The 13,148-nt window shown below is 39.1% G+C and overlaps 1 protein-coding gene across 15 annotated transcripts in view; it reads right to left on the reverse strand.

Moving 5' to 3' along the window:
* DMD (dystrophin) overlaps positions 1 to 13,148 on the reverse strand; it is a 1,308,223-nt gene that overhangs the window by 1,068,999 nt on the left and 226,076 nt on the right. The window contains exon 1 of one of the 15 annotated variants that reach the window (XM_069784895.1): positions 1,383 to 2,232. The exons of the other annotated variants lie outside the window; for them this stretch is intronic. Coding sequence (XP_069640996.1) covers positions 1,383 to 1,401 — 19 coding nt within the window. The 5' untranslated portion in view covers positions 1,402 to 2,232. Of the gene's footprint in view, positions 1 to 1,382; positions 2,233 to 13,148 lie in introns of those variants that run through there. 15 annotated transcript variants of the gene reach the window in all.

Raw genomic sequence — 13,148 nt, forward strand, 5'->3', positions numbered from 1 at the left:
CAATAAATAGGTCCGTAAACATTGCAAATCAACACAGCTTTTGATGAAATGTCAAGCAAGACAGAGCTTAGCTATATTCAGCTCAGCTTGAACTCATAAACCATTAACTGGCCTCTGTAGTTTCCAGAGAAATGTGTCTTATGAATAAAGCACAAATGTTGAAATAGAAATAAAAAGAAAACTTTTTTTTTCTTTAAGAGAGAAGATTAATAAAAGCCATTTAATAACAGGAAACAGTATTTTAATCACTCCAGTAAAGATAGATTTATAAAGCCAGCCAATATGACAATGCTACACAGTGCTACAATGCCACATCCTCATGATAGAGCAACCATTATTTCATATCTCCAAGTTAGGAAAGGATGCAAAAAAAATAGGAAGAGAAAATAAAATTAGTTTTGAAATACCCTGAAGATACTTCAGTTTTGAACTACTGCAGAAATCGCTGGGTTTTTTCCTGCATGAGACATAAAAAAATATTGCTTGTTTCAGAGAAAATACATATTCTCCCCCCATTTTTAGAAGGGAGAACAGAATAAAACTTGTTATAATGCATCAAGGTACCTATTCATAACAGGAGCTAGCATTAATTTTTTCACCCCCAGTGGAGCATTGTATTACATATATACAGTCAAATATTCTCTCAAGCTTTATTTCCAAATGGCCTGAAAGATATGAAGTTACTTTAGCTACTTTTCAGGATCAATCCTCTGCAGACAAGTCTATGCAATTACCCTAGACTGAATGCAAGGTTGTTTTCGCCCGATGGCCCAGTTTCCAAGCTATTTCTATATCATCAGTTGAGTAATTCATTTGACCACGTCCAAATTTGTTTGCAGAAAACTTCACATCTTTCTGCTGTCTTTATAATGAGGAGCTCATTTAGTAAAACAACTAAATCCTCTTTGATCAGCTAGCATCTATTATCTACAACTGTGCAAACACTCGGTATTGCGATTTGAACACACTGCACCGTCCATCGGCAGGGAAAAAAAAAAAAAAAAATCTGTTTAGCCTAATCCAAAACTTACTGCATGCAAATGTTTGTTTGTTTCCCCTTCCGTATGAACACCCTGTTGCTATTCGCCAACCCATTTTGAAGCGGATTTCAAAATAAAGTTCTGCAAGGCACGGCTATCGGGCAGAACGGAGCTGGCGCTGCGACGGGGTCAGTCCCCTCCCGGGAGCCCCGTTTGCCCTTAACTTTGGAGTCCTTTCGGCAGAACTTCCCGCAGCCCCCTCGACGCAGCAGGCAGCACCCCAGCCAGCCACAGACATCCCGGGAGGCAGCCAACTGACCTAAATGCCGTCTTTAGGGTTGCGTTGCTGCTGCTCTTCGCTCTTTTGAATAGTCCTTGCATTCATTTACAGCCGGTACTCACCCGAGGCATCCCCAGGCATTGCCGGCACCGCAGTGTCTTGCTACCTTCGTGGGGAAGCGCTTAGTTGATCTCCCCGTGGGTACTTCTCTCTAACACATTCTCCGAAGTAGGAGAAACCTGGAGGGAGACTCATTGCCAGGCGCAGGTAACGCACGCACGCAATCACCCTCCAGCTTCACGGGCACGAAAAGAGCACCCTCTTCTCGGAAGCCGAGAGGAGAATTACGGCCAATTTTGTTTTCTTAAACAACAGCAAGGTACTCTCCCAAGGTAGGCAGCCAGCATATGCTGCACTCCCTCCCTTCTCGCTGAAATGGTTTCTCCCTACACAGGCTCAATCTACCTGATTATGTTCTCTCCTAATCAGTAATCTTAGTTTCCCCAGCAGTAGCAGCCCTCCTCTTTCACCCAGGATTTCTGGAGGGCAGGCTGCAGCAGCAGAGCAGTGGTGCTCCGGGGAAGCAGGGCAAGGGAGCAACGTTTTGGGAACACTCGTGTTTCTGTCGGCTTTTTGTTCGAACGCTGGAGTACAGCGTACGGCTCTGTGTGAGACAGATTATTCTTCCTGCTTCTACAATCCTATTCAAATAGGCTTAAAGTCCCTAAGAGAAAAAAAAAAAAAGGCTACCTGCTTCATCAAATAGGAACCGCTTTCTTCTTTGTGGTCGTCTTTGTGTATCATTTCTCTAAAACCAGCTTACATCTCTTTCATATATGACAGTATATTTCCATCTGCAGTAAGTTCTTCCCTAATTCTAGCCAGCAAATAAAATAGAAGAGGTATGATTCTCTTCCCCTCCTTTTCTCTTTTTTAAACTAAAAGAAGAGGGGAAGGATAGGTACAACACATACTACCATAACCAACTTTAACACCTTCTGCTGTCTTTCAACAAACATGCTTGCTCTAACCCTGAAAGGGTTGTTTGGTTTTCTTTTCTTTTTTTTTAATGACGGGGGGGGGGGGGGGGGGGAATGTGTGTGCAGACAAAAGAATTTTCCTCTTTTCTCTATATTTTTGTCCTGATTATTCCAGTTAACATGATTATTATATTATTAACTATTACTCTCCCGTAAAACTCTTCTAATCCAAGTTTGGAGACTGTATCAGAATGAATTCAAAAGTTCCTTTACTAGCTCACAGGCTAGTTTTAAAAACATTTGTTGAGAGAAAGCAGTAGGCAAAGAATTGGTCAAGGAAAGATTTACACTAGTTTCTCTACTGGGCTGTAGAGCGTGTGGTCTGTCAGGCACAGTGCAGCATAAAACCATGACAGCGAAGAGGCAGGAGATGTGGAGGCAGTAAATACTTAGGACCACTCCATTCTGAGTTAGTGTGGTACTGTATTTAAGCATTGTGAAGATCTCTAAAATCTAGGGATTTTATTAACTAGGCTAAACTGGCTTTTGTGGGCAGTGTAAAACTGGGAGTAATCATAAACCTTGGAATCTGTGTAGATAAAAGATGGTACTAATCAGCGTTCACCTGACAGCAGACCCAATCCAGGAGGGGAAAAAAAAAGGAAAATCACAAACTATATAGCATTCTCCTAACAAAAGCAAATGTCCATTCTTTTCTATTTTCAGCACAGAAGCCCAGTACAGAGATGCTTCCAAAGGAACAGACAGCCTAAATATTACTGTACAATGTTGACTTAAAGTGGCTTCTCCTACATTTACTATGGTCAGACACAACTCTTCCCTCCTCTTGCATCCTGCACTAAATAGCATCACTGTTGCTGGAAAGGTCCAGCTACATGGTCCTGCTAACACCTCAGCAGAGTTTATTAGTAAGAATTTGTTTCTTTCTCAAGATTTACTTTTTTTCCAAAACCATGTAATACAAATATTAAGTACAACGGTTATTTACCTAGTTGATTACCTGTTGTTATTAAATGCAGCAAACCCCAAAATTTGGCAGTTATGTTCTTTTATAAAGAACAAAATTAAAAGTTAAAGTAAGAGGAAAAAAAGTAGAAATCTAGAAATCCAGATCAAAAAAAAAAAGCCCAAACCCCAAAACTATGCAGGCATTGATTTCACATGATGGAGATGTTAGCATGCCAGATACGTCACCTTTTGTGCCACCCTAAACCAAACAATGTTCAGAAAAATACATTCTTCCCTTCGGAGGGAGGTATATTTTCTATAACCCACTCCGCTTCTCAGAGTGGAACTGCCACACAGAGTTGAAAGGCTCCAGCATATATACTAGATGTATTCATAAATGGGTCTGTTCAATTTACTGAACTTTTTCACTTGAGCTGCAAGCAAATAAAAGTATAATAAATTCAACTAGGCTCCAGCTTGAATTCAACTTTGCTGTGCTTTGTTTTTGTCACCCAAAGAAACATACTCAGCCTCTCTTCGTTCGCTGTAACAATCCATTCAACTGAAACTAAAGGTCATTTCATGTCCTATTCAGTTGTACTCAAGACTTACCATCTTTTAGGACAACAGCCTAGAAGGTTATGTGAAAGTAGCTTTCAGTTAAACCTGTTAGATTAAGCCATTTGAACTACTCAGTCATGGAAAGACAGCAGCTAGCTGAAACTTTCTTAATTGAATGCACAAGATAATAAAGCATCTAGGCACGTCCTCCACGCCATTTACAGCGTGGGCAGTGCCTCAATGCCTACAGCAGGGCTAAGCACATCTCACAGCAGAATAGCATGTTGCCGCACTTCTGGAAGGCTCCGAGATGCAATTTCAAGCCTCCTTTATGAGCAGAACAGGTTGTGTGTTTTCTTTCTGTCACCTGTTTTCCAAACAAAATTCAGCAGAAACTGTGCATGACTGAACATGTATATGATGGCAAGCTTATTCCAGCACTAGCATAGCACAGAACAAGGTCAGTAAGCAATTACAAATAGGGATGCTGTGATCATCTCCATATGATATAGCTATTTACTCTTTGTAACTCTTTTAACACAGAGACCACTGTCACATCCATGTCTTGGAGAAACAAGTACTGTAGAAACACAGGACTAGACACAATGTCTATTCCCAAGACCTTCAAAACTTTGACAAATTTGGCATAAGCATGAAAAGCAGGCAAGAAATCAAAGAGAAAAAAAAAAAAAAGAGTAAACCCACTCAGTTACATAAATTAATAATTCACAATAAAATAATAGTTAGGGAGTATAGAGGAGTCTAGCACGAGCCAGAGCATGTTGCTCAATTTCTTAATTTCAGTTGGGAAGAAGAAATAGCTATTTTCAATGCAATCTACTTCTCCTTACAGAAATTGTTTTCCATCACTCGGAGAAAGGGCAGATATGCATCGCAAAGGGCAGTTGCTTCCATCTTTACTCTGTATATCTGCACCACAGGAACGCAAGGACAGGCCTCATCCAGCAAAGAGTTTGTTAAAATACGAATATCACATATGGTTACTTTTCCTCATTTATGTTTGGCATTTATCAAAAGCTTTTCTGTTCTTTTTTTCCTAAGCTCCACAAGAGGGGTACATTTGCTTATAGGTACAGTCTTGTTCAGGATCATTAGCTCATGTAACCAAAATACCCCTAAACATTTAAGCACCATTGCTTAGGTTCCCTTACACCTAGGCAAAGTTATTGCTATTCAAAAATCAAGTGCTTTCTGTGAAAGGAAGGAATTTCTTTTTAAAGGAAGTGTTACAATTGATAAGCAATCTGGACTAATGGCAAGAGGGTCCACAATTTTTTTTTTTTTTTCATGTCCAAAAGAACCATAAAACTCCTCTGTCACATACAACTCTTCACGTCACGCATGAAATATAACCACAAATCATCTGATGAGAAAAGCAAGTCTAAAATCATATACCAGAGCTTAGCTTTGGACTCTTCCCCCGTATGGGACTCGTAGGTTTGGAGACGTACCTTAGGGACACCAACTCTTGTTCTCTGACCTCCGTCCACCTCATGGGCTGGAAGAGCACTCAAGGACCATCTCTCCCACCCTATCCAAATACCTTCTCACCTTGTCATGCCTGCCACAGTGTTTTCCTTCCTCCCACATCACTGAAGCTTCTCTGCCCCCCGTTCCTGAGCAGGGGTTGACTTGGGGAAGGAGGGTGTTATATGGAGGAGCTGTGCTGTTGTAGGGAACTCAGCCATTGAAAAAGAAAACCCACATAGGTAGTTTGATATCAGAGCAGAGATCTTGTTTATCTTTGTCTCCCTAAGTAATCTGGAACACAGAAGAGAAACTTGCATGGTTTTGCAAGAAAAAAACAGAGTTTATACAGAGTAAAAGTAGTCCTTACAAACTGCTCTGGAGAAGGAGGCTTCTACAAGGAAACCGCTTATATTCTTCTATAATTGAGAGCTGTTACTACTGAGCGAGCTTTATACAGAGAGATACACATTTTCCTCAGGCTGAAGTGATTTTTGATAATCTGGGATTAGAAAAAGAATAGCTAGAGAAGAGGCAAAAAAACCCCCAAACAAAAAAACCAAGAACCACAAAGGCTTTCAGAAAGAACAAATTGATAAAATCACAGGCAAAATCCTGATTCCGCTGAGGTCAAAGGCAAAACTCCACTGGAAATTGATTTTGCTTCAAGATCAAAAGTCAACATCTGCTCTATTTAGTGTCACATTATGGAAGAAGATAGCTGTTCATTTCTGCTGTGCTGGAGAGGCCTTGCTGAACACTCACAGCATGTCTCTATACTTTCCTATAAATGTATACAAATAAAGCTATTCTGTATTTTCATATATTTTCTCACACTTTTGTATACTTTTTATATATATATGCATGTGTAGAGACACAGAATTTTAATATATGCTTCTATTTCAGGGGTTTGGGGTGGATGTGTACACTTTTTTGAACCACAAAGTTCTATTTTCATCAACCTGCTGCCCCATTTTTGTACTTCTGTCTTACGCTTTTCTTGCCAGTGTTATCAAGTGATAACAGCCTGCCAAGGAAACACACAGCTTTTAAAACAGTGGGTTTTTTAAAAGTTACAAGCTATAACAAAATTTTGACTTTTTTTTTTCCAAAAGAAGGATACGAAAGGAAAATTGAAGGTCATTACTGCTGTATCATACTTGCAGTCCCTGAAAACATCTCAAATGATCCAAAAGTGTATCCCCTTACATCAGGTGGCTGTAATTTTTCCATTTTCAGTTCCTTTATACATTCACAGCTTGGACTACCTGATGATACTGTATGTAAGCCTAACTCAAACGTGTCTGTTCAATCTAATGTCTTGTTTGTGATAGTAAAGGACTGCCTCGTTAGGTCAGGAAATCAAAATGTGTAAGTTTTGCCACACAGTTATAATAAAGCATAAAAAAAAAAATTACCTATCTGTTGCAAAGGTTTTTATCCATCCCAAGTTGGAAGATAACAAGTGTTATGTGTTAGTGAGCCATGACTGCGCTGCCCACTAATCTCCCTGAAAACTAATGTATAAATATATGAGAAATAAATCTTTGGAGTCAGGGGTGTTTTCAGGAGTAATATACTTAAATTTTAAGGTGCAACAAAGATATGTTAGATCCTAATTCCTTCAAAAATTACTTCACTGTTATAATTATATGCATTCTGACTCAGTTTCTCAGGAATATTCAAGAACTGCTATTACTGTAGCCATATGATATCTACTTGGTTGAATGGAGATAAAAAGCAGTTTCTGCCCTGGAAGACCATACATATTGAATTTAAACTGTGCACATAGGAACTAAAGACATTATCAGATATAGCATAATGTACTGAAGCTTGTCCAGTTGTCAGCTGGTGTCGTGATAAAGTAAAAGAAACGTTATTAAAACCTTATCTACACGCAAACCCACTCCCAAAGACCAGTTGGACTTCCCAGGGTACCGAACTACCAAAAAAGCCAACTTATCTACAGACAACTGTCAGAAAATCATAAGTTACTAATATTGTCTGCTGGATGCAATGATTTCTGATAATTTTACAAACCACAGTTTCACTGAATTTTATAATCCCAATTTGCTGTAAATTACTGTTTGCATGGAGTTTGGATAATGTCATAATTAGGCAAGCTATATAGTAAGAATTATTTCAAGATATTTCAGCTCCTGCTTTCTCTTGCGAGGCTTTTCTGCCTCCTCAGGCAGCAGCAGAGGTCTCTAGCAGAGTTCCCCAGACTCCTGCAGGGCAGTCCTTACTGTCACTGTCTTCTCCTACACCGCATTTTCTTCCTTAACTTCTGATCCAGTTACATTTATTTTTCTATTTCAGCGCTACAAGGAAGCATCTGGGGCAGCTTCTGAGTGAAACTACCACCTCAGCCTCCTCACTCCTCAAAAAATCTGTGCTGCTCCATCCTTCGCCCACTGTCCCTCAAAAGCACTGCTTTCCTTTGTCTAGTTTTTTTATGACAACTAAGATAAGGACCAGGGTATTTGGGCACTCTCAGACTACGGCAGTGTTTGCTTTCAACAGAACAGCCTTGGCAAGCTGAGTTTTAAACAAGACCCCTCACAAAGATGGGCTCATGCTGCATACATCCTTGGGAAGCCTTGAAGGCTGGACCTCATTACCAGAGCTCCCTGCACTGCTCAGGGAAGACAAGCAAACTGTAAATCCAGTACACTTGAGTCAAGGAAAGCACATCATGTCTTCCCTAACCTTCAGTGTGTAATATTTTTTCTGTATTTATTTGGAAATACAGACACCGTAATTCCTTTCCTGAGTTTTGGCCTTATTTTTTTTTACTCCTCGTCTTCTGATTTTATTTGTTTGCCTGAAAGTCCAGTTCACTTCATATTCCCATTGTATGGTCTGTCTTTACCTAAATAAAAATGAGCTTGTCTACAAGAAAATTATAGCTAACATTTATATTCTGGTTTTAGTAAAGCTTATTCAGTCAAACTTATTTATTAAAGAAGGAAAAAGATACAACTGTAACAGCAAAAACATCTGTTGACATTCAGGAAATGTGTGTTTCCTTCAGAATATATTCTGGTTTTCATTGACCAGCACCATGACTCTGATCCCACAACTATATACTGTGCCAAGAAAGTAAAAAGAAAACCAAAACCCCCAAACTCCCCAAAACTACAAACATCCAAAAAAGTAGCAAGTAGCACATCTCCAGCAGGACATTCCCAATCCATTCTGGAGCACTAGTTTGGTACTAAATCACAACTCGTCTTAACCCTTTTTTCCTGCATTGTCTCACCCGGGTTCAAAGCCCTATCGTGAAATCTTACATGATCACATTTACAGCCATAGCTTCAGCCTGCAGTAAAACAAAACCTTCTTAACGTACATCTCACCGATACGTCTTAATTTAATTAAACTGACCACTAAGATCAGTGTAAATTGAATTGCTCTCTCAGACTTGCTGATAATCGCTTGACAGACCAATAAATATGGGATTTCCAAACAGAATGAGTTATGGTGCTCCATCGAATACTGTCCCCACTGCTCCCCTCCCTTACTCTTCACCTCCAAAATGTCACAAGTATTACACAATAATTTGCTCTAGAATGCTTGTCAGAGATTTGCTGTTTTGATCCCAATTAATTGAACAGTCCTGAGTCTGCGTACAGAAAGCAAGTTGCAAATGTTCAGTGTGATAATGCAAAGCGACATAACATCTAAGGCATGGATTGTAAAATACACTAAAATAGTCATCACTTCAGTTGCAGTTACACAAAAAGTAATGCAGACACCGGACCTGAATCCAAGCTCAGAAAGGTTAATGAAGGAACACAGCTAGAAGCTAGTCTGCATTATTCAGAGTTTTTTTATCTTTAAATAAAAGAGTAATAACACAGTGATAAAAGTAGGTTTTCTCTTCTTACTCTTCTTTTTTTTTTTTGCCTATCCAGAGGATGGGAACAGTTATTTTATACTGCAAGAAAATAGGTTTGTGGAAATATCAAACAATGGTTATACTTAAGAGTTTTAGAAGAATGATTACTCCCAATTCATTGAATACTAGTTATCTTTAAAAACAAATGAAATGTAAGGAACGATGAAAATATAGTAACAAATTCAATGATTTTCATAATCATTGAGACTGATCCTGTGCTGTGGAAGCCAGTAGTTAGTGTTACTAACAAAATCAACATGAACTTGGTCAAACTTTCTTCTGTTTGCAGTCTCCTTTCAGAGATATATCTGGGATACAGGGATTGGTATTTATCTAAACCAGACCAACATACAGATAGATTCAGTGATTGCCTCATGCGGTATTTTTGAATTGTCTCTATGTTTTCAGATTAACCGATTATGAGCCTAACACAAAATTCAAATGGTTCTGTTTTTCTGCACAAGTTCTTTTCTTCTTTTTCCACATAGAGGACCAGCACAGTAATGCCATTTTCTAAGTGGAATTGCAAAGATCATAGCTTTTTACAACAGACACATCTGAAGTGACATGGGGATTTCACCTTCATTCACACGATAGAGGCATCATGTTAAGAAAAATGTAATCATGTCCATGCATGAACAAATACACACTCTGATCATATGACTGGATATACACAGTGCCATGACAAAAACTGACTGAATCTATATCACACAACGGGGAAAAAGTATCAGGCAGCAACTGGAAGAGATTCATTACTCTAAAGAGTGAAAGTAATCTTTAAAATTACAGGCTGGGCATCCCTGGCCTAGCTGAAACTCATTAATGGCAAACACAAAGTTGGAAACCTGTCTTATTTTGACCATTTTTGGTTGCTTGCTATTTTATCTAGGCTGTTAAGAGAAGGTTAAGAGGAAATTACTGTCTGAAAACATCCGTGGTGAAAGAAAACAGTAATAGCAGGCGGCTATCAATCCAGCAAAAGAAAAAATATATTTATAGCAAGATGAAGCTGGACAAATTCAGAACTGCAACTGCAAATTTTTAACCATGAACAATGCCAAACCAGTATTTCTGGTTCTGATGTTCTCTCCAGAACTTTGAGTCATGATCTGAGAGGTTTCTGAAAGAAAAGCTGTAAGTCTAGCTTAAAACTAAGGATGTGGTACAAAAGCTACAAGAAGCATTAGGGAGAAGTCAATCTAATCTTAATGGTCCCTTCTAGCCCTAATGAATCAGTTCTATTAGTTTTCACTTGACTTTGGTTCATGTCTTCACCTTTCTGTGTACACAATGAATTAACAGCATAGTAATTACATGGTTCCTAAATAACCTAAGATCGATAGAGGTCCATTTACTCTTTGGGTTGAATTTGACTCTAATTAATAGTGTCTCACATTTTTTGAGACATGTTCCCAGGTCTAGATTAACAACCAGCATTTTGGTGTTGATAAACTGGCATAAGCACATTTAAAAATAGACAGACAGCTATCCAAACATCATAAGCATAAAACTTTACTATGAGACATTATTTTTTTTATGAAGGATTTCTAATGATATCATCGTTGACAAACATTGCTTACTCTTGGATGCATCTTTATGAATCCTCTATGAAATGTGGTAATGACTCACCAAAAGTGACTGCTAAGATGACTCTCTCACATACAGTACAATTAAGGTGCAGCAAATAAAACAAAAAACAGAAGGAGCTTCAGTTTCATGGTCAGTTCAAGCTTGAAGTTAAATATATGTGCAAATAATTGTACAATTGGGATTTAAGCCATGCCTATAGTTGCTTGTTTGGTGTTGGATTTTGGTTTTTTTGGTTTTGTTTTTTTTTAAAAAGTATGAATTGTTTACTTCTTTCTGCAACTCTGCAGGCAGTTTTGCAAACCTTTAAACAAGTAGAAAGAAAGCAGAGGTAGCTATAAGACAACTTGATAAATCGTTAATCATACACTAACATTTCAGTGCTTTTTTTTCTTTGCCTTTTCATTGATCTACAATAACAAGAATGTCTAAAAGTAAAGAGGGCAATCTTACATTTTATTCTTTAAAAACAAGATGAGATTCTAGCTGTGAATGGACACATAAATCTTCACTACTAAGTAGGTCAAAAGGTGTGAAGAAAGTTTCCAATCACAACTGCTACAATGCTGATATACTGCTCCAACCAACTCCTTGGTTTTAACTTTCTGCTTGAAAACTCTACTGAGAATTAATAAAATACAGATTTTTTTTTTTTTTTCCTCTTCTGTCTTTTGCTCCCTGCTCCTCCATTTCACTCTCCAGCAGTATTTTTTTTCCTTCTTCCAGGCCACCCCTGGTTGCCCACCCAGGCAGTGGGTGGGCAGGGGCTGAGGAGAGGGGGAATGATCTGGGCACACGGGGCCAAGCCGTGCTCTGCCTTTCTCTGTTTCGTACCTGCATTGGCACAGGCGGTGTGGAGATTGGTGACCTTCGAGAAATGCTCTAATTCAGTGGGAACAGGAATTGATCATTAATGGACTCGCACACGCGCAGCTTGTCTCGTTACCTAAATTAGCACAGCATCAGAGCGCCCAGGCAGACTAATGGATTGCATGATTGCACAGCTCCCCCCAGTAAAGAAATAGTAATTTTTTGGGCCCTCTTCCCCATTTCAGTATATCCTTTGCCTTCCAACTTGTACATGAACTGCAGGTTATCACCCTCCGTAAAAGAAAGACTCAGCTGTGTCCTTGTACTCTGTACCCAGTGCTCTGTGCTACACTTACATCGACTGGCAAATGGAAAGGAGAATGTCATTTTAACTAGAAGCAAACTTCCTCAAAGATCTCCAAGAATACCAAATGGTGCCCTTTTAAGTAGATCAATGTTTAGTATAGTGCAGCTGTCAAAAATCCCACCCATTTCTGGACAAGACTTACCAAAGTAAATACACTAGGCATTAAAGAATATTGGCATCTAAAAGCTTCTCTCTTCCCAAGAGATATCAAGTATTGACCAGGAAAAAAAAAATTAAAAAAAAAAAAAAAAGCGGGCACTGGCAGCTCATTCTTCTTCAAACTAGGGCATATATTAAACAGGTTTTTAAGTACCTTTGGCAGACTGTCAGCATTAACTGACTTTCAGTACTTGCCTTAAAGAACAAGAAAGGGAAAAACCTGCTGTTCCTCTCTGTAAAGCCTGACTGCTTAGTGCTGAAGAGAACTTATGGGTAGCAGCTAATTTATTTATTTACATTTTCATTGGAATTAAACTGATATCTTCCTAACTGATTTTTGCAAAATAGCAATATGTAGAACTGTCAAAATGAAAAGGTTCAGTTAGCTCAACCAGAGACCGCTTTCTCCTTGCCAGTAGAGGCTGGAGCGCCTTGGAATTTGGAAGCTCTCCTATCTCTTAAACCTTATGAAACAATTGCACCTCTAAAAAAATTTTGTGTTTTAACAGCCAGGAAAAAAGAAGTATTTTCATATTGATAATTTTCTTTTCCAACCAGCTTGCTTCCCCACCCAAAGCCACTTTTGGGCTAATGTTGCCATAGTGTCTTTTTTTTTTTTTTTCCCTCCTCACTGGGATAAACCACAGTACCAGGCAATGGAAGCAGAAAAAAAATATCAGCAAAGCTGTGCATCAATCCTTTTAAATAGATATTTTAAGTAAAACAGTGTTTTGACTGTCTAGAGCATGATGATGGTGACAATAGGGTTGAGTGTTTATTCGTAAGAATCAGGGGGAAGGCCAACAAGGCAGATATGGTGGGAGTCTGTTATAGACCACCCAACCAGGATAAAGAGGCAGATGAAGTATTCTATAAGCAGCTGGGAGAAGTCTCACAATTGCTAGCCCTTGTTCTCATGGGGGACTTCAACTTACCGGATCTCTGCTGGAAATACAATACAGCACTCAGCAGCAGTCCTGGCTAACCAGGGAGGTCCCAGTTGACTGGAAGTTAGCAAATGTGACATCCATCCACAAGAAGGGCTGGAAGGAGGATCTGGGGA

The sequence above is a fragment of the Haliaeetus albicilla genome, chromosome 6 (genome assembly GCF_947461875.1).
Source record: "Haliaeetus albicilla chromosome 6, bHalAlb1.1, whole genome shotgun sequence".
Taxonomy (NCBI): domain Eukaryota; kingdom Metazoa; phylum Chordata; class Aves; order Accipitriformes; family Accipitridae; genus Haliaeetus; species Haliaeetus albicilla.